This window comes from Trichomycterus rosablanca, chromosome 27 (genome assembly GCF_030014385.1).
Source record: "Trichomycterus rosablanca isolate fTriRos1 chromosome 27, fTriRos1.hap1, whole genome shotgun sequence".
Lineage (NCBI taxonomy): Eukaryota > Metazoa > Chordata > Actinopteri > Siluriformes > Trichomycteridae > Trichomycterus > Trichomycterus rosablanca.
In genome coordinates, this window is record NC_086014.1 from 2,899,827 (window position 1) to 2,920,329 (window position 20,503).

General features: G+C 38.8%; 1 protein-coding gene across 1 annotated transcript; it reads right to left on the reverse strand.

Annotated features, from left to right (window-relative positions):
- Positions 1 to 2,507: 2,507 nt before the first annotated feature.
- senp7b (SUMO specific peptidase 7b) lies at positions 2,508 to 20,045 on the reverse strand. The gene is made up of 21 exons (XM_062989903.1): positions 19,772 to 20,045; positions 18,582 to 18,686; positions 17,760 to 17,860; positions 16,785 to 16,864; positions 15,392 to 15,516; positions 15,036 to 15,267; positions 13,853 to 13,938; positions 13,514 to 13,630; positions 10,837 to 10,870; positions 10,436 to 10,654; positions 9,982 to 10,199; positions 9,545 to 9,645; positions 8,596 to 8,712; positions 8,164 to 8,283; positions 7,956 to 8,048; positions 5,956 to 6,035; positions 5,151 to 5,206; positions 4,942 to 4,985; positions 4,464 to 4,532; positions 4,045 to 4,195; positions 2,508 to 3,676 (listed from the first exon to the last, which is right to left on the reverse strand). Exons 2-21 carry the CDS (start codon positions 18,684 to 18,686, stop codon positions 3,524 to 3,526), a joined length of 2,301 nt encoding a protein of 766 aa, XP_062845973.1. The 5' UTR covers positions 19,772 to 20,045; the 3' UTR covers positions 2,508 to 3,523.
- Between the last annotated feature and the right edge of the window lie 458 nt (positions 20,046 to 20,503).

Here is a 20,503-nt window from a genome sequence, read left to right on the forward strand (position 1 = left end):
CTACTAGTGAAGCTAATTATCCACACACAGTCTTCTGTGTAGAAGTGTCCATGAATTTGTTTATTCAATGAGCTGATGTTGTGCACTTGTGTACGTCATCTTCACATTAAAGCTACATCAACACAAGTTAATGTCAGATGATGAAAAACAGAAATGCGCTGATGTAACAGTATTTAAATGAAAATAATGTACGTTGTTTATTCATTAATTTATGCTCTTGTTAGGTTTGTAAATTAGCCTTCTCATTGATCATCTTTACACATTAGACCCTTTTAAAACTATTCAAACAAAAACAGCATGGTTTTAACATTATTTCAGTTTTTCTGCCACAGGCAAAGGTACCAAATGGTAGTAATTTGTGTAATAGGCTACAGTTTAAGTTAATTGACGTATTATTCATACAATATATACACATAATGTGGTCCCATATTCCCTTTATACATTCAGCAAGCAAAAATATAACCTATGCACTCATTTAAAAAAGAAGACTTAAACACCTGAACTGAAAAGAACTTAAATGGGCATTAGGTTTGTTCTGGGAAATGAGCCTGAGCCACTACTGCACAAACAGGTCTTATTTCGGTAATTCAGGATTAGGCTGGAGACTGAAAGAATGGTCAGCCATTATCTCACCTTCGAGCTCGGATTAGCAAATCCACGGCGGCAAACCTATGCTACCTGAGTGGAGGGAAGGTCAGGAGAGGGGCTCTGGGTGAAAGCTGCCCTAATGTCAGCTCTAATTAGAGGGAATCCCTTCAAATCCCACTTCAATCCCTCCTATCTTCTACTACAAGCATCTGCTTATGGATAAAAAAAAATAATCAATACCAACACACCGTGGTGTCACCCAGATTGTGTTCTTTTCTGGTTTTAAGGTTTGCCTTTATGTAAAACAATTAAAAAAATTTAGTGGCTTAACAGTAAGTCCAGAGTACCCTGATGCGCCACCATGCCTGACGGATCTGTATTTAATAATAATACAGCAGGCCGCTCACGGACCAACACATCAATGCACACTTGTAGACAGACAATACTCAGACAATAAAATCTTTTTTTTTTTTATAAATCAGAAGTCCAGTTGAGCACAAGCTTGTTTCTGTTGATTCCATGATTATTTCCAGCTGTTATCCATGACCCAACCCCTGCATTAGCTTATGAATAAAGTGTGGGTTCCAATGAGAGGAACTGCAGCCAGTTAACAACAAAATACCAAAAATACTCAATTGTATTATGTTTTTAAGAAACCCTTTATCCAGACATCCTTTATCCGGATGTGAGCAATTTTGTGGGCATAAATATCCAAAACTGGTTTTAAAGAGAAATTCTGGATGTGTCCCAGGCAAACCATTAGTACAATGCAGTGATTTGGACCAGAGGAGTTGTGAGTGAATGACGATGCTTTAAGTTTCTTGCCACCATCAGAGTGGCAAGGAACCTTCTGTCTGAGCATCTCTGCAGTCATACTGTAGCCAGGCAAACATAAAAATACCATCTAAGGCTTTAAGTGTTTCAAGAACCACAGTGAAACTGAAGAGGCTTGGCCCAAGCTTGAACCTAATGTAATGGTCAGTCTAAAAGAGCTCCAAATGTCCTGTGCCCAGATGGGAGAACCTGGGAAGCACTTCATGAATCAGGGCTTTATGACAGAGTGGCAAGAAAGAAAGCACTGTTAAATGATACAACAGGCCACCTACACTTTGCTGAACATTATGTTAAAGACTCTGGCAACATGAGAAAATTCTCTGGTCTGATGAGACCAGCTCAGCAAGCACTATGTCTGACAAACAGGCACTACATATCACCTGGATAATTCCATCTCTATAGTAAAACATGATGGTGGCAGCATTGTGCTATGGCAGTGCTTCTCAGTGACATGAGCAGAGAAAGTGGTGAGAATTATGGGGCCAATAAATGCAACCAAATACAGAAACATCCTTAAAGAACACCTAAGACAGAGTGCAGACAGAGACAAACTCCAACAGCATACAGCCACAACAACAGTGGCTTTGGGGCAAGTCTGTATTTGTCCTTCGTCAAGTGGCCCCGCCCAGAGTGAAACCAGGTGTGCAAAGCTTGTAGAGACGTATCCGAGAAGACTGGCAGCTATAAATGCTGCCAAATTGGCTTTTACAAAGCCTTGAACAAAGGGTTGGGATTCTTTTGTGAATATATGTTTTCATGTTTTGGTTTTTAATTCAATGTTTAAAAATCCAGAAATCAGAAGGCTGCTTGTTCAAACCGCCACTGTGCATCTGCTGCAAGTCCCTAATCCTGAATTGCTTGAAATGTATTCAATCATAACTGTAAGTGGCTTTGGATAAAAGCATCTGCAAAATGCCACACATGTAAATGTAAATCATTTTTACAATGTAATTATAGTTGATTAAACGTAGACTTAGTGTAAATGGAATTTATAATAATTAACGTATGCATGTAAACACATAAGAGTGACCTTTCTAGGACACTTTTTAACACAACCCATCTGATTAGCATTACTGTGAAACATCTTAAAAATAAACTTTTCCTCATTTTATTCTTCCACATTACAAAGTTTAAAATTATACAATTTAAAATAAATTAACAGAACATGATTTCCCATGTTGCATTTCTTAACTTAGTTAACGAAATGTTTCTCAATCACTGCACAATTCTGTAGGTTCCCCCATTACAACTCCAGACAGGAAACACTGATATGTACAAGCAGCAGGACTGAAAAACACCGCCACAATACACATTAACTTAACCAACAAACACACACACACATTTTATATATAAAGTCATAAAAAACCTTACAGTCATACACATGCATACAGTTATACAGGCATGCAAGTGCACACACACACACAGTCATAAAACCTCATACATTCATTCACACTGACACACTCATAAACAGACTCATAAACAGTCATGTACAGTCAAACACAAACTAAACCGAGGCCGTTACTTGTTTTTCTGTTCCAATGAGCCGAACGAACTGTACATTTGACAAGGAGGACGCAAAACAGGGGGCGCCAAATTACAGAAAGGTATGTGTCCCGTTATTTCCTGTTCTTTTACACAGACAGATCTGCAAGAAATAATAACACTGTTATGACTGTGAGTAGGATTACTTCAATCACTAATGTTCCACAACCAGAACTGTAACTGTAAATGTTAAAAAACGTTATATCAAAACAAAAAGGGGGGTAAATGTGATGCACTGTGGTGCAGGATGTTGTTAAAAGTAAATTCCAGCCCCAGAGCGCTTTATTCCAATTAATCTGGCTCTGCTTGCTCTTTCATTACTACATTTAAAAATAACGTTTGATGCAATTGGGATTCCCATGCTTCAGAAAAAGGATCAGAAACGGTAGAATCAGGCTTCGAATCAGGTCTATTGCAAACCGCTTCAGTCTCTCACATACATACAATGCACACATGCCTGCACATCTACGCGCAAGAACGTACGCAGGTAGAAAACAAGGCCGTGGTCGTTGATCAGTCATTTCAAGTAGAATTATTATACCTAGAAATACTTCTAACGTTAGCTACTGCTGCTGTTTTGCACGACTCCGCCACCTTGCTTTCGATATAGCTGAAGCACCAGCTCACGGAGCTCCGCCCTTTTCCTGTGCACCTGCTGCCGTGGAAACCAGCGCTCCAGTCGCAGCGGGAGGTCAAAGTGCACAACTGGATTCTACAAAACAGAATTAAAAACATGTTTGGAGAAATAAGGATCTTCACATAAGACATCAATGTGAGATTTTCGCAGTGTTGTACAAGCTGTCCAGACACACAAGTCCAGAAAAATGAGTACTAGTACAATCTGAGTGTGTGTGTGTGTGTGTGTTTCTGCAATTGCCTAAAGACTGCACATCCATGGTGTGTGTGTGTTGTGTGTTGTGTGTAGTATGTGTGTGGGGGTGTGTGGGGCTGTATTTGATGGGACAGGAGAACATGCCTGAATGTTTCTGCCAGTGCCTAAAAGAAACTGCAAACCTGTGTGCTGTGTGTGTTGTTAATGTGTGTGTGTGTGTGTGTGTGTGTGTGTGTGTGTGTGTGTACCTCCAGGAAGCTCTCTACATACTGCAGCAGGTAAAGGCCGCAGTCACTGCTGTTGTCCTGCAGGGGGACTTTACAGTGGCTGCCCTTGATACTGTCTTCATTAAAAACACGAGGAGTCCCCCGCCGCATTTCCCACTCCACCTGCAGGTACCTGAAAACCCAGAGCATAGGTACAGCTCCTTTATTTGGGGATCGATCCAAGGACCTTCTGGCTGTGAGGCGACACTGTGCCGCCCGCCTAGGGATCAAATGAATGATCTAAGCTGCTGTGTATTTTCGGAACACTTTTGGGAAAGGCAGTTTAAATGTTTCATTCATTCAGAGGAAACAAACAAAAATAATTAAAAATCCCTTAAAAACGAATGTAAGGTTTCATCCCTACCTGAGTCACTGATCGATGCAACATAAGACAAACTTACTCTCGTAAAAGCATATAGATGCGATAATGGTAGGAAAGTTTCAGGGAATCCATGATCAATATGCAGGGCCTATAGACAGAAAGAACAATCACATCAGCACCCCTCTCACAACTGGATCTGCTAAAGCTCGTGCCATGTAAGCAGCACTACAGTATGTGCTTGAGTACATGCAGTAGCATACAAATGGAGGAAATTCAGCAGTCACAACTCTCATTGCAAGTAAACGTCCAGCAAAGATCACACCACCAGCACAATGTGAAATATCAGAGATAAAAAGACCCAAGACCTGCACAATTCTGTAGATTTTATTATTCAAGATAAAACATGTTTGTTTTTATGGCTTGAATACAAATCAGATTACATTTTATGAGAAATGAATTTAAAAAACCCACATTGCAAAAAGTTTAAAACAGTCTCCTGCTACTGTATACATGATCTGCTATAAAGTATGCTTAACTGAAGACTCAGGGTTTCTTACCTTCTGGTGACCGTCTCCTTTTTACAGCTACGTGCTGTACAGTCCTACACACAAAAACACTTAAAGGCTGTGTTCCAATTCAAAGACTTATCTTTAAAGAAAAATGTTCTTTATCCACTTACACCTGATCAACAGACCATACCGCATGCATATGTACAATCTAATATACACATATACAATGTGTTGAAAAAATTTGAAGTGGTTTTTACCGGAAGGTCATAAGATTTGCCATCCTTTGTTCTGCCCTTTGTTTCTTCAGTACTTCCTGCAAACAGTCAAAACACAACAACATAACACTGTAAAGAAAAAATAAGTTTTGTATTCACTGTGAAAACACTGCCCACGTGGCAGGGATACACCCTAAACAGGGCACCTGCACACACTCACCTATCTACTCACTCACATATAAGAAGTTTAGAGTAGCCAATGCAACATGTGAATCCGGCAACTCGTACAGGTGCTTGGACTAGAACGATAACACAGCGACAGCAGGAAGAGACCCTGTACGACATTCCCTTCCTCAAATACAGCCAACTGTGTTTGTGTGGATGCCCTGCCAGGTTAATAACTCTGCTGATAGTAAGTTAGACCTCTGCGCCACTTGAGGGCCCTTGTACTTTAATTGTTATGTAAGGTTAACAGGATACAGAATAGGCCAGCACTAGTTTGAGTCATTAGGGAAAAAAAACACTTTAAATAGAAAACAAAGCTCTTGCTGACCTCTGATCCATAAAAATAAATAAAGCTTTCTGCATTAGTTTATATACCAGTGACATTAGTTTTTTTTTCTATTAAAGAAGATGGGGACAGAAAGAAACAGAACCAGATGGATAATTTAAAAAAGAATACGCATGCACTGTTTTAATGTTCTGTTCATTCAGTTACTGTGTTTACACATCACACTGTTCTACAGACCAAAGCGAGATGTTTTCACACCTTGTTGAGACATTAAGACCATATGTGAGACCATGTAGCTGAGTAATTAATCCAGACTTGTGTGTGTTTGTGAAGTACCTGCTTGGCTCGTCCTCCACGTCACGCAGTCGGTCTGCAGGAGCCCTGGGAAACAGATCACTACCAAGTACCAGTGAGCTCTGGATTGAAAGAGAAAGAGAGAATGGTAGAGAGACCTAGACATGTAGAGAAAGGGTAAACAAGTCTGGCTCAAATCTTCTCAAACAAGTACAGGGTGTTCCACAGACGTACAGGCCATCTCATGTGTAACAATTCAGCTGGAATACACACAAAGATAAGTCTGTGGCTGTTTTTGTGTGCATGTTTGGCTGGCCTCATTTTTTACAAGAACATATTGCTATTGTGCACAATGCGTGCCCTGGTCATTGTCATTGACTATCATTCTCTCACACACACACACACACACACACACACACACACACACACACACACACACACACAACACACAAACACACAAACACACAAACACACACACACACACACACACACACACACACACACAGGAACAGTAAGGTAGTTTTTGTTCTGAATGTTCCTGTTTATTAAAATCAACACAATGTTCCCCTTACCTCAAATGTAATCAGCCAAGTCAGATCTGGTGTCTGATGTTTGCTTTTTTACTTTGGCATCAGAGCCACGTTTGTAATGGCGCTTGCACAGACTCAAATTGATTTGGTTCCTAACACTACACAGACTTGCTAATGTGCTTCAGGGATTCAAGTCGGGAATGGACTGATTAGACCAAGCACCTGGGACAGGCAGATCAGGCCTTTGACTACTGGTCATAGAGTGGTGGAAAAAGAAGTTGCAAAATTTGGCTAAAACAGTAGAGACTCTCAGGACCATTATTTACATTAACAGATGCAACCAAAGAAACTTTTTCTGCATGGCTCAAGTTTTATCAGTTAAATGATGCAGCAAATGAACAAAAATGAATTACGAAGTATTTGACAAGGAGCAAGACATGTTTATTACTCCTACGTCATAATTATTCCACCCCCACACCAGGGCTGTCCAAACTACGACCCGTTACTATTTTTGAAACAGTGTGTTTGCATATTTTTTTACTCAATCTGGCCCCCAGCAAGAAAGGTTTGGACACCCCTGCCCTACACAATACTGCTGTGGCTAATTTTAAAACCTACTACTAGTCTGGATGACCTAATGTTGGGTTACAACATGATTAAACCATTGGGAGTTAATAACCACCTTTGATCTGCTTCAGCTTTAATGGGTTATATAAACCACTCAGACATACAAGTGATCCAGGTGTGTTGCAACCATGGTGGAAACTAAGATTTACAAGATCTTTTATTTTTTGTGGGGTTCCAAAATGTTGTTGGGTCAAAAATATACATAAAGTGACTAGATTGATCATTTGCTGGTGAGAAAAATACTACGTCATTCAACCCTGAGACATGACCGTTTAAATTCTACCACTGGTAACTTCTCTGCAGCCATAGATTCAGTTTCAATAAAACTGGTTTCTTTGCCAAGTTCGAGAGCAAAAAAAAAAACCCCAAACTGTCAACATTTACTGAGAAAAAGTTGTTCATATGTTCCAAGAACCACAAAAAATCCCAGGTCTGCCATGAATTAAAAGTGGTTGGAAAACAGGTGGCACTAGCCACAGTATATCATGCTTCATATCACCCTGGGATTTGAGGTTGCCACACAAGAAGGACGCCCAAAATCAGCACTAAATCAAGACTGAAGTTTCTGCTGATGACACTGACAAACCTCTTCCTTATACGAAAGCCTTTAATCTCATGGCAATGTAAGCCTAGCTTAATTGTAAACGGAGGTACATGTGTTCCCAGCAGCTTCTAGTTTTTTGTGGTTCTTGGGTGTCATCTGACTATCCAGGCAATTTCTTCATAGTAAAAGGCAACACTTTTCTGTTCTTCTTGGCATTCACAATGTATTTTTAATGGGTGCTAAACAAATCCTATTTATATGAGTACAGAAAAGTCAAAGTCACAAGAAATTGAGGGTTTATAAACGTTTGTATTCAAGCCTATGTCTAAAACAGCACTTACTCTTGATTGACAGGTATAAAGAGGAAGTCCTTGCTGAAGATGTCAACATTCCTGGTCCAGGTTCTTACTCTCTGATGGCGTCTGTACTGCGCCCTGTAAAAAACACACAGCCAATGTGAATACATTTATATACAGAGTACAGGTGTAATACATTATATGCATTTTGTGCGTGTGTGTGTGTGTGTGTGTGTGTGTGTGTGTTGCTCACGTGCCACCTGCCTCCTCCTCCCTGATGTTGTCCTTGCGAGTGAGCTGCTTGTAGAAGAAGCTGCTGAAAATGTGAGACCTGTCAGCTAAATCCCGATTTTCACTCTCCAACTGCAGGTATCTATGAAAAAACTGCAACCTTTAGTACCTGCTTATTAGATAGAAGCTGCTAAAACATGGGTGACAGCATCCACAGTAAAGCAAGCAAGAGATTGGCAGGCTATATTAAGAAACTGAAATTGATTAAAAAATTAATTAACAACGATGGGTGTTGGAAACAGACTTACTAACAAAGAAAAGGTATGCAACTTTTTTACTTACAGAATTCTTGAATCTTATATCCTTGGCGTATTATTATTTATTTGGACTGCAATACTCTGCAAATAAATGTCAGAGAAAAGCATTTTGCACTAGAAAAACACAAGTGACTCACTTGAGGTAGAAGTCTATGATGACATCGTTCAGAAATTCACCATCCCTAAGGCACTCAAGATCTTCAGTAGTCACAGTAATGCCACCCTTTGAAGGTGGAGGTGGATACTGTATTAACCTAAACAAAAAAGGGTTTTAAAAAAGGACTTATAAAGACTTAGTCAGCATAAAACAGGTCCAACACAAACTCCTGCTAATCAGGTTAAGTTTGATTGGAAAAACATTCCTTTCTAACTCATGCGTGACAGTGATGGCTTACAAATCACTAAGCTTTAGTACAAACTCTGGTATAATAAGAGGAGTTTTATTACAAAGAGACCCAGAGCAGTGACATGGAAAAGTTTCCAGTAGGGAATACAGGTACCAGCTCCAACCAAAGCAGCAATGAGCTTAATCAGCTTACACAGTAATCACTATTTTACAAAATCAAAGCTCTGCAGTCAAAAGAGCGTGGATATAATTGTAAAGTCTTTATGTTTCTGAACTGTTTTGGTAATCACTACTAATACCCACAACACAAGTCACATTACAAGTAGACAAAGTCATCATTAGCAGCTTATGGTCAAAATCAAAAGCAAACTGAAGATTAAGAGATGCAATGAAAATTATCATCGCAAAATAGACAAAACAGTGAATATGAGGATATGAGGAAAAAGTAGAGCAAAAACAAAAAACAAAATGCATCAAGGGACACAAGTGTACCGAGATAATAGAAGAAAAACTAACAGCAAACCCAATAAATCAAAAGTACTGAAAAACAAAAACAATAAAACCAAGGAAAATATAAGAACCAAATAAACTTAAGAACCAGAGTATAAAATAGATGAGGAAAAAGGATTAATAATGTTTTAAAAAATCAAAAGGAAAAATCACAGAAATTAATAAAAACATAGACAACAACATCAAAAACAAAGATCACTGGTAATAGATCATAAAACTGATGGGTGTACCTTCGAGCCAGAGACTGCTGCTTTGAACCGCTGCGGAGTGATGCTTGTCTCGTACTTATGACCCCAAGCGTTTTGCCATTTTTGGTCCCATTTTGACTCTCCTGTAAACAAAAAGATTCGACAATGTCCCACTAGGAATCTGGGATGGACTCTACATGTATTGCCACCACAATGACAAATTTACAATTCTTGCTATTAGGTCAATACCACAGCAGTCAGCAAAGCCAGTTAGAACAAACATTTATTTATGGACGATATTAATCAAGTAAAGATTGTTTTAAATATAAAACAACATATTTTAACAATTGCTCTTTTATTTCCAATTAACAAGACAGTATTAGAGAACTGACAAGTCGCTACTATCAAAACTTTAGAAAAGTATTAAATTTCTCTATTTTGTTGTCAATCTGTCACCAAAGGAACAACAAGCGACATACCTGATTGGTCCCCATTTTGTGTCTCAGCAGAGTAAGAAGGTGGAAGCCACGAGGGTGGCTCTGAAGCCGTTTCATCCCTTCGGCCAAGGATAGAGGATTGCTCAGCTCTGAACGCCCAGTCTTCAGAGCCATCATCTCGATCAGAGAGACCAAGGAGACATGCTGTATGTCCTCCAAATGTCCAACCAGAACCACCAACACGAATGGGCTAGGCAGGCCTAGAAAGGAGGACAATAAATTCTTACCTCACAGTCACCCAAGTGGTAAGAATCAAGTGTGTGAGATATATGTAATATGTATATCAGATCTTTATAAGATCTTTATGTGCATAGCAGACTTTCGTGGCTTTATGTTGAAGTCCAGTCTGGATTAGTTCAGAAGCTTCAATAAAACTCAATAAAACATCAGGGTTTTTTTTAGTAGAAGAGATTTGTATGATGTGTGTGTGTCTTACTAGCTGTGTGTGTATTGTGTATTGATGAGAGCTCGGTGTGCAGCAGTCGGGCTTGAGCATCGGTCAGTATAAAAAAGAGAAAGGATGACGATGATGAATCCTGCTGCTCAATCAGTCTACAGCCGTCCTTCTTCCATATGCCGTATGCTTGCAGCTCTGAGGGGACGATTGACACTGAAACACTCTTACTATCACCTTTATCACCATCACACACTGCTCCTAAAAGAGAGAAAGTGTTTGTCTAGTGAATATTGTACAGTTTACTTTTTTATTGTTAAAAACAAAAATACAGAAAGCTGTCTGCTGGACACTTTTATCTCATTAGAAGTCGAATTATTATTTGGTGCACCAGCCTAAATAATCATCACAGTCTTTCTCTTAGTTATGTAATGAAACTTTACCTTTCAGTGGTATAGAGATGCTGTCTTCTGTGATCTGTACAACAGACGGGATGGGGGTCACATCAGTGCAAATAAAAGAATAACAGCATAGGCAGTAAGCAACAAGTCCAGTAATGAAAATGTAAAGCAAGAGTAATAATCATCCACAGATGATTTAAAACACTCATGTGTGACACGTGACATCAACTAAATTGATGTCAAACAATTAAAAGTAAAAAATATTAGATAATGTCTGAGCTCTGGCACAAAAAAATCATTATAACATTAAAACATTTTTGTGAAGCATGGGTGACTTGCATATACAGTGTATCACAAAAGTGAGTACACCCCTCACAATTCTGCAGATATTTAAGTATATATTTTCATGGGACAACACTGACAAAATGACACTTTGACACAATGAAAAGTAGTCTGTGTGCAGCTTATATAACAGTGTAAATTTATTCTTCCCTCAAAATAACTCAATATACAGCCATTAATGTCTAAACCACCGGCAACAAAAGTGAGTACACCCCTTAGTGAAAGTTCCTGAAGTGTCAATATTTTGTGTGGCCACCATTATTTCCCAGAACTGCCTTAACTCTCCTGGGCATGGAGTTTACCAGAGCTTCACAGGTTGCCACTGGAATGCTTTTCCACTCCTCCATGACGACATCACGGAGCTGGCGGATATTCGAGACTTTGCGCTCCTCCACCTTCCGCTTGAGGATGCCTCAAAGATGTTCTATTGGGTTTAGGTCTGGAGACATGCTTGGCCAGTCCATCACCTTTACCCTCAGCCTCTTCAATAAAGCAGTGGTCGTCTTAGAGGTGTGTTTGGAGTCATTATCATGCTGGAACACTGCCCTGCGACCCAGTATCCGGAGGAAGGGGATCATGCTCTGCTTCAGTATTTCACAGTACATATTGGAGTTCATGTGTCCCTCAATGAAATGTAACTCCCCAACACCTGCTGCACCCATGCAGCCCCAGACCATGGCATTCCCACCACCATGCTTGACTGTAGGCATGACACACTTATCTTTGTACTCCTCACCTGATTGCCGCCACACATGCTTGAGACCATCTGAACCAAACAAATTAATCTTGGTCTCATCAGACCATAGGACATGGTTCCAGTAATCCATGTCCTTTGTTGACATGTCTTCAGCAAACTGTTTGCGGGCTTTCTTGTGTAGAGACTTCAGAAGAGGCTTCCTTCTGGGGTGACAGCCATGCAGACCAATTTGATGTAGTGTGCGGCGTATGGTCTGAGCACTGACAGGCTGACCCCCCATCTTTTCAATTTCTGCAGCAATGCTGACAGCACTCTTGCGCCTATCTTTCAAAGACAGCAGTTGGATGTGACGCTGAGCACGTGCACTCAGCTTCTTTGGACGACCAACGCGAGGTCTGTTCTGAGTGGACCCTGCTCTTTTAAAACACTGGATGATCTTGGCCACTGTGCTGCAGCTCAGTTTCAGGGTGTTGGCAATCTTCTTGTAGCCTTGGCCATCTTCATGTAGCGCAACAATTCATCTTTTAAGATCCTCAGAGCGTTCTTTGCCATGAGGTGCCATGTTGGAACTTTCAGTGACCAGTATGAGAGAGTGTGAGAGCTGTACTACTAAATTGAACACACCTGCTCCCTATGCACACCTGAGACCTAGTAACACTAACAAATCACATGACATTTTGGAAGGAAAATGACAAGCAGTGCTCAATTTGGACATTTAGGGGTGTAGTCTCTTAGGGGTGTACTCACTTTTGTTGCCGGTGGTTTAGACATTAATGGCTGTATATTGAGTTATTTTGAGGGAATAATAAATTTACACTGTTATATAAGCTGCACACAGACTACTTTTCATTGTGTCAAAGTGTCATTTTGTCAGTGTTGTCCCATGAAAAGATATACTTAAATATCTGAAGAAATGTGAGGGGTGTACTCACTTTTGTGATACACTGTATGTGTGAATATACCATTGATGCAGAGGTGTGCATTGGAATTTAGTGAGACACATGCTGTTATAAAGGTGAGGTCTTTTCCTAAATTGTCCATGATTACTTTAGCAAGATGATGCCAGGCCTCATTCTACACATGCTACAACAGCATGGCTTTGTAGACACAGAGTGTTGGCACAGATTAAACAAGAAAAACAAAAGCCGACCAAAAGAGTCTAATAAACGTAGTCAGTAATTCATTACAGTGCATGTAGTAAAACAGTGCAGTGTCTTTAAAAGTCCCACAAACTCTCACTATGTTTTTTTACTGAACACTTATATGTGGACAGGTGATCGCACAAATATTTGAGTGTGCAATTGTGCCTCGTTAATTGTTTATTAGAGCTAATAAAACAATCTAAAACGCATGCATACACGGTGCTTGAAGAATTTATAGTTATTGGAGATGTGCTCTGCTTTATTGGTGCAGATCTGTGTGTACCGGGGATGAGCATATTCACTCAAGACTGGTGCTCATGTTGCCCTTAAGCAGATGCTGTCGTTTTTTTTGCAGTACACATGAAGCAACTTGATTTGGAAAAATTAAGAGACGTTCTATGATGTGAATATTTGTGAGTAAAAGAGAGACCCAATCTCTTTAAACAACATACTAAACTAATAAAGAAAACAAAATGAACTCTGAACAGGTGAACTCTGTCTTGATGGGCGCATTTCTTTGTAAAGGCCACACACTCACTGTGATGAGTCCGTTAGCGAGGGCCCGCGTTGTGCCAAAGTGGAGAGTGGAGAAGGCAAGTTCAATGATGGACGGGGATAAAAACTGCTCTCCAAAAGTGGCACTGCTGCTTGTTTTCTGAGATACAAAGAAAAAATATTTTGGCTATGTTTCAATCTAATTTAATTTATTTTCATATATGGTGTAATTCAAACATTTACATACAATGCATTGTAGTGCCTACCAGTTACTATAGAATTAGATCATCTATTTTCAGCTGAGGATCTTAAACATAAACGATTTGTATGGACCTTTGTCCTTCATTAATTTGGTCAACCAACAACAACCAACTGAACTCACCTGAACGCTTTGCTGAGCACTAGCACTGCTCACTGCATCAGTGCATTGTTTGTCTGCACCATCTTCATCATCACTGGAGAGCACAACTGCAATAGATTAATAAATTCATTAATCTATCATTACATTGCACATTTAAAAGACACATTGCCTATAGAAGTCTGGTGATCCATTAGATCCTTTAGAGCTGTAAAATGCTGCTACTGGTATGGGTTACTCCAGCACTTCAACATTAGAACACAACCACACACACTGCAACCAAGTACAACAAAAGGCAGAAACCTCTTTAAATATACTGAATGTTAAATAGGCAGACCAAAAACTGATTCTTTAGTTACCATTTTCAGAACACACAGTTAAAATCAAAAGTTTACAAACACTTGCAAAAGAACAGTCCAGTCCCTGTACTGTTGTTATATAAAATAAGTTTTACAGTATGTTTAGGATTATTGTCCAGCTAGAACACCCAATGTACATTTTATTATTAAGTGCATGTAAACTTTTACCTTTATCCTTTTTTCCCAACCCTGCATCCAAAATACCATGATGGTTCTTCAATTAAAAATGGAAAAACATACTTATTGCACCTTTAAAAACAAGACCAAGTCCCAGAATAAAGCAGAACACTTTTTCCAGCTACACTTCCAGGAAATGCAGTGGGGTTGAGTTAAGTCATTCAGCAGCACTGATCTGAAGACCTGTGTGCTCGAGGAGAACTGTACTGTCCCTAACGTCTGAGTTTACAACAGAGAACTTACATTGTTCCCTCATTTATCAAACAGTTCCAACATTTATCAATAATAAATGCAACACAATGTGTTCCTTTTTAGATGAAGTATTTGGGATGAGAATGTAACACAGATAGACAAACCTGTTGGGAGTTGTTCTTCATTCAGGAGACATGATGTTTCCTTGCTGCAGTTCCTACGATGTTAAACTTTTACCTAAACATAAGCTACCTAAGCATTTTTAAAACAATCAGACTTTGAGTACCAAACATCATCGCTGACTCATGTATGGATAAGGCAGACACTAGGTCTACTTTTACTAAAGTTAAAGAGTTCTTACTATATGACCACCCAAAAATGAACTAAAACTGAATTTCAAATAAACCTTAAGAATTAAATATAATCTAAGCTTACAGTATAACAAGTGAAAAGGCTTAAATAGAGAGTCTGGTACATACTGGGTTCTGTAGAGCTTTGTTTGATTCTCTGGTAGGTTTTAGATGAAAGTCTAAGTCTGAGCTTCTTTCCTGAAAAAGGCCAGTTATGGTCAGTTTTTCCGCCTGGAACAGACGAGGCACCTCTGTTCTTGGGGGTCTTTTCATGCTCCTCTGGAACTTCCTTTTTCCTGCACTGGTCAGAAGAGGAGTGTGCACTTTGTCCATTCTGCCTGTTTTCTACACCCTTGTTTATCTGTCAAGAAACATCGACTTTCAACTTTTAATGGACGTTCAAAGCATCTGCATCTTACATTTTAGTACAGAGTTCTAATTTAAGTAAAAAGCCAAAGCATTAAAGCCAGAAATTGAACTCTCACCGTAGACTCCTGTGTGTTTGTACCATTTGCTTCACTTGCTAGAGAGACTGCTTTCTTGTTTTTGTCCTCATTGTCCTTCTTGTCCTCGGACTCCGAAGACCCAACTGTCTCCGTAAAGTTCAATTCTATCAGACAAAAAGAGAGCATGAAGTGGCAACAGTGCCCCCCAAAAAGTAGATTTCGTGTACAAGGCCATGTACAAGACTCAGTTCCACTTTTTGGTGAAAGACCATTAACTTTATATTGCCCTTACACTTTTAGATTAAGCTCTTATTACCAGTACTGGTTTAAACATTGTCTTAAAAATTATATAAAAAAGGTAAAGCCTGAAAATAGGGTACTGGTAGTCCAGTGGTTAAGGTACTGGACTAGCAAAAGATTGTTGGTTCAAGCACCACCAAGTTTCATCTGTTGGGCCCCGTAAGCAAGGCCCTAGCAGTGCTTGCATTGTATTCACTTTGGATAAGTGTCAGCTTGCTCTACCAGTCGAACATTCTGGAAGGTGGAGCTTTATTTACATGTGCACTGATGGGAGGTGGGGTCAAATAAACCAAAAATAAAATCATCTCGATGCAGCTTTAATGCTGACACATGCTGCAAAAGCACCTGCTATGAAGAACATCATTTAGAGAATCTGAAAGTGTAAGAAACTACAAGTGGGAACAGCAGGACATTTTAAAGGGCTTCTTAAAGTTAAACTAGTTCTTTCATCAGTGATCCAGGGCCAGGAAAATGCAGCAGTCGTCCAGCTAAATGTGGGCAACTGAGAAAGAGAAATAAGGACAGGGAGGGAAAAGAGGGAGGGACAGGGTACATTTTTTTGACTTTAAGAGCTCATTAAAGCACCGCATAAGCAAGTTTCCCTCATTAGTTTGATATTAAATCACGCCAGATACAAAGCTAGAGGTTTATCGTGCTTAGCTCCGAATGAAAATGTGCGTCATTGCTAATTGCGTTATGGTGTTGTGCAAAATATGTTTTAAGAGAATTTTAAAAAACTTGCAGTTGGAATTTGTGCATCTGCTTTCACCAAACAGTTACATGTAAAAACTGCAAACACATTTTGGAAAACATTTTCATGTTTAGCCATGCTGCATCTGTTCATAAAGTATTCCAAAAAGGTCAAGTACATATAAAAATAAACACACACACACACACACACACACACACACACAGAGAGATTTATTTGCAAACTACAGTTGGCTTGTGCAATTGCACTGTTTTCCCCCATAATGAATCTCCAAACTTTGCTCTGTGCTTGATGCTACCAAGCAAACAAGCTACCAAGCGTTTTAATAAGTACAGTTAATAACATGTAAAAACAGTCATATCATTTATTTTTGTGGTAATTATAATTCTATTGAAAGCCATGAAAAGCATATTTTACCCTTACCCCTTTGCTTCTTAGCTGATAAGGGATGTTTGTCCCCTTCATGCTGACAAATTGAGTCTGATGCTCTCTTGGGTCTCCAGCTAAAACACAGACATACATACAGATTACATAATTTTAATGTCTACAGATAATTTAGTGTATTGTCAATGTACTTGTAAACCTTTGAATTTTAGTCCTGGACTAGAAAACAATGATTTATTTGTAAGTGGAGGCAGCGTAAGGTAATCAACACAACACAAGGAAAGAACATCATGTCTCACTACGTTTCTGGCTGCTGACAAAAGCTCGATCTTCTCCAGTACATAATCAGTTTTAAGGAACAGATTTAGAAACAATAAGTGAGGTGCGCCATCTGGTGTATGTTTTCTAAAGCACTTTTAGGGCTGATGTTGGGTTGGTTTGCACTGGTCAAGTCAATTAACACCATCATTAAGCTACGATGGATGAAACCCTTGGCCAGATATGGATGTGATGACTGAACACTAAAGAAGGAGGTAGATAGACAAATTCAGGCTGAAAATCTAATGGAGTAAGTTGATCACCACTGAGGCAGTTTACAAGATGGCCAAAGCAGAAAAGGAGCTACTGAACCACATCAAGTCCCACAAGTTATACTATTTTGGGCATGTGATAAGGAAATTATGGTGTGAACAAAAAAGTTAGGAAAGGCAGGAAACCAAAGAAGCTGGAGGAAGCGTGTGCAGACATGAAAACATGCAAATCATTTGCGCAAGTCTAATCCGCTAATCCTCCATCAGTCTTAAGTTTAGAATTACATACAGAGGTAAAGCAGGAGAGCAGCTTGGTCCTCTAAAAGTGATGAAAATGTGTAAAGCCTTTTAAAACTCTGATTCCTGTCATGGTGTTCTTCACTTTTGTTATTTCCTTATAAACAGCCAGTTTGTTGACTGTTACTCTTACATGAACAATTATGAACAATTGATGAACAATTATCAGCTCTTATTATTCTCTCACCTGTTTGCTTCAGGAGATCCAATGTTCACGTCTCTTTTTCCATTAATACAACCATTTCCATTCGGCTTTTTTCCATTTAAAACTTCTCGAGTCCAGTTTGACTGAAATAGACAGACACATATTACGGATGGTTCCAGACAATTCCATATAACTAATTATGGATGCACAATTTTATACTAAAGATCGCTTTTTGTATAATGGCATTGCCATGCAGAAATAGAAAAAGGCCTTCCCCAAATTGTTCCCAAAATTTTGGAAACGCACAACACTCTAGATGATGTAGAGTTAGGATTTTCATTTAAAACTAAGGGGCCATTGTCTGCCAGTGTGATTAATCACTCCAAAAAATGTTTTCTGCTTCAGAGTCCGATGTCAGCCCTTTACACCACTATGCATGGCGATATTAGGATTGTGTGCTTTTATTTGATTGTGGACACACAATCCTTGACACTCCTGAGGAACATTGCTTGTAGTTTGAAACTGAGCTCCTGTGAGCTTCATGGCTGAGCTGCTGCTTCTCCACTCAATGGCACATCTGCATGACACAATGTATTACCAAGGTTTATCTAAGGTTACATGAGCATATAGTTGATTTTATGCACACAATGGTAATAGGTGTGGCTGAAACAGATAAATCTACTAATTATAGCAGGGCTTCTGGCTAAACTTGCTTAGTAAATGCCAATAGGTCAGATTCCAATCCTAATCGAACTCCAAAGCTTGATGTCAGCATTAGCTTTAATAGCAATACATATAATCCAATCAGCTATGGTTAAATAATGGAATGAACTGTAATTATAAAAAATAAATGAAACATCATACTTTAGACGTGGTGTTATTCTGGAGTCGGGAGAGAGGTGAGGTCATGCCAATGACAGATGAATCTGACAGCTGCTTTTTCTTAGGGATCTTATATGGGCTTCCCATCTGAAAAAAAGAGTAGGTGAAAATGCAGCAATATATTTAGTGTTTATTTATTAATGTTCACATTAAATATCAGTACAGCTGTTATTTAGTCTGGTGACCTATAGTTGGGTTACAACATGATTAGGACATAATAACGACCCAATATTTGCTTCAGCTGTGTTAAATACCACTCAGAGGTTTAAGTGTTCAAGATGTGTTGCCACCATGATAAAAGTATCTGGCAAAATATGAGAGAGGGGGTTAATTCATTGTACCAACAGGCAATGGGTATTAAGAATTTGAATATTAAAAATTTTATCCATTGGCCTAAGCAATTGCATCACAGCAATTAAGAAAAAAAATGTTACTGCACAAGACTTACAGGATGACCTGAAGAAAGCAGGAACAAATGTGTCAGTGGCAACCATAAGATCACCTAATAACCAGAGCCATCAACCCCTAATGTGGAGCAAGCTTTTGCAGAAAAATAATACTAATTATTATATTAAATACAATATTTCCAATTGTATGTATGTATGTATGTTGATTAATGGGACATTAATCCACCTGATTTAAAATACCATGTACTAGTAAGGACAGTTTTAATTACTTGTACCTTTAAGATAAATAAGGGATAATATTAAGGATAGATAGGTCACCTTATTAATTCCAAAAGGAAAGTCAAGTATGTGTACAATGTTATGCAAAGACTGAAACGTTGTAAAATATATGTAGTTGTACTTTTGTACTTTGTAAGTACTTCAGTACAATTGCAAATGTACTTTAACAGTGAGTCTAACGTCGTGACCACATAGCTGAGTTTGCTGGTAAGACATTTATTATTGAATATATTTCATATATTTCAGCAAATAAAGCCGTAACTGTGCATCACAATGTGCCTGTGTTTGTCTTTTGTATTTGATGTGTTTGTTTATTTTTACAAATAAATATTTTGTGTATAATTTGAGAATCTTTACACACACAAGTTTAGTTTGTATTTTTAACATGTACGTTGTTTACAAACTGGGCTACAGATGGCTACATACGAACCACTCAGTGTTTATGATGTTTTAATGATTTAAACAGTACATAAACATGAATGTTACCTTTCTTTTTGCTGGTCTCCAGTTCAGACTCGTTCACTTTCACGCGTTTATTATGAACTTTTATCTGCAACATGAAGCTAAAGCGCTACGAATGCTAATAACAACACATCCTTCTGATATCTAGTAGCTACATTCAGCTGACTGACAATATTATAGTTACACAGCGGTTTATGTTATTGATTAAATTACTAGTAAGTACATGTTTTTAAAAACCGAAACAAGTTTTATTTTAAGAATTAAAAAATATATTCCGTTTACAGCAGAAACTAGGAACGGGACTTTTAACATTGAAGCTTCGATGCTCGTTTCAGTCGAATCTAAATGAATCGACACAGTGTTCAGTCAGACTATTTTTACCACGTGACAGATGACGAATCGAGCTTTAAACGTCACTAATGCACCTTTTCCATTGCACCGTTCGGTACGTTTTTAAATCCGTGATCCCACAAATCGCCACTAGAGTGAGACAATGTACGCGGCACTTGATTAGTTTGACAGATGAAAATCAGGCTAGAAAAAGCAGATAGATTAAATAGTAGAAAGAAGTAAATCGATTTTGTTTAAGCAGTTCACCCAGTTGCAGGTACGCTGGGATACCCAGACTCCAGCGGTGGTGGGATAGCGCAATAGACTGCTGCACCAATCCAAGCACCTAATTATAATTTTAGGATATGCAGTGTGTTCATGCAATTCCTTATTTTAATTTGATTTAAAATTCTACAACATTCAGTC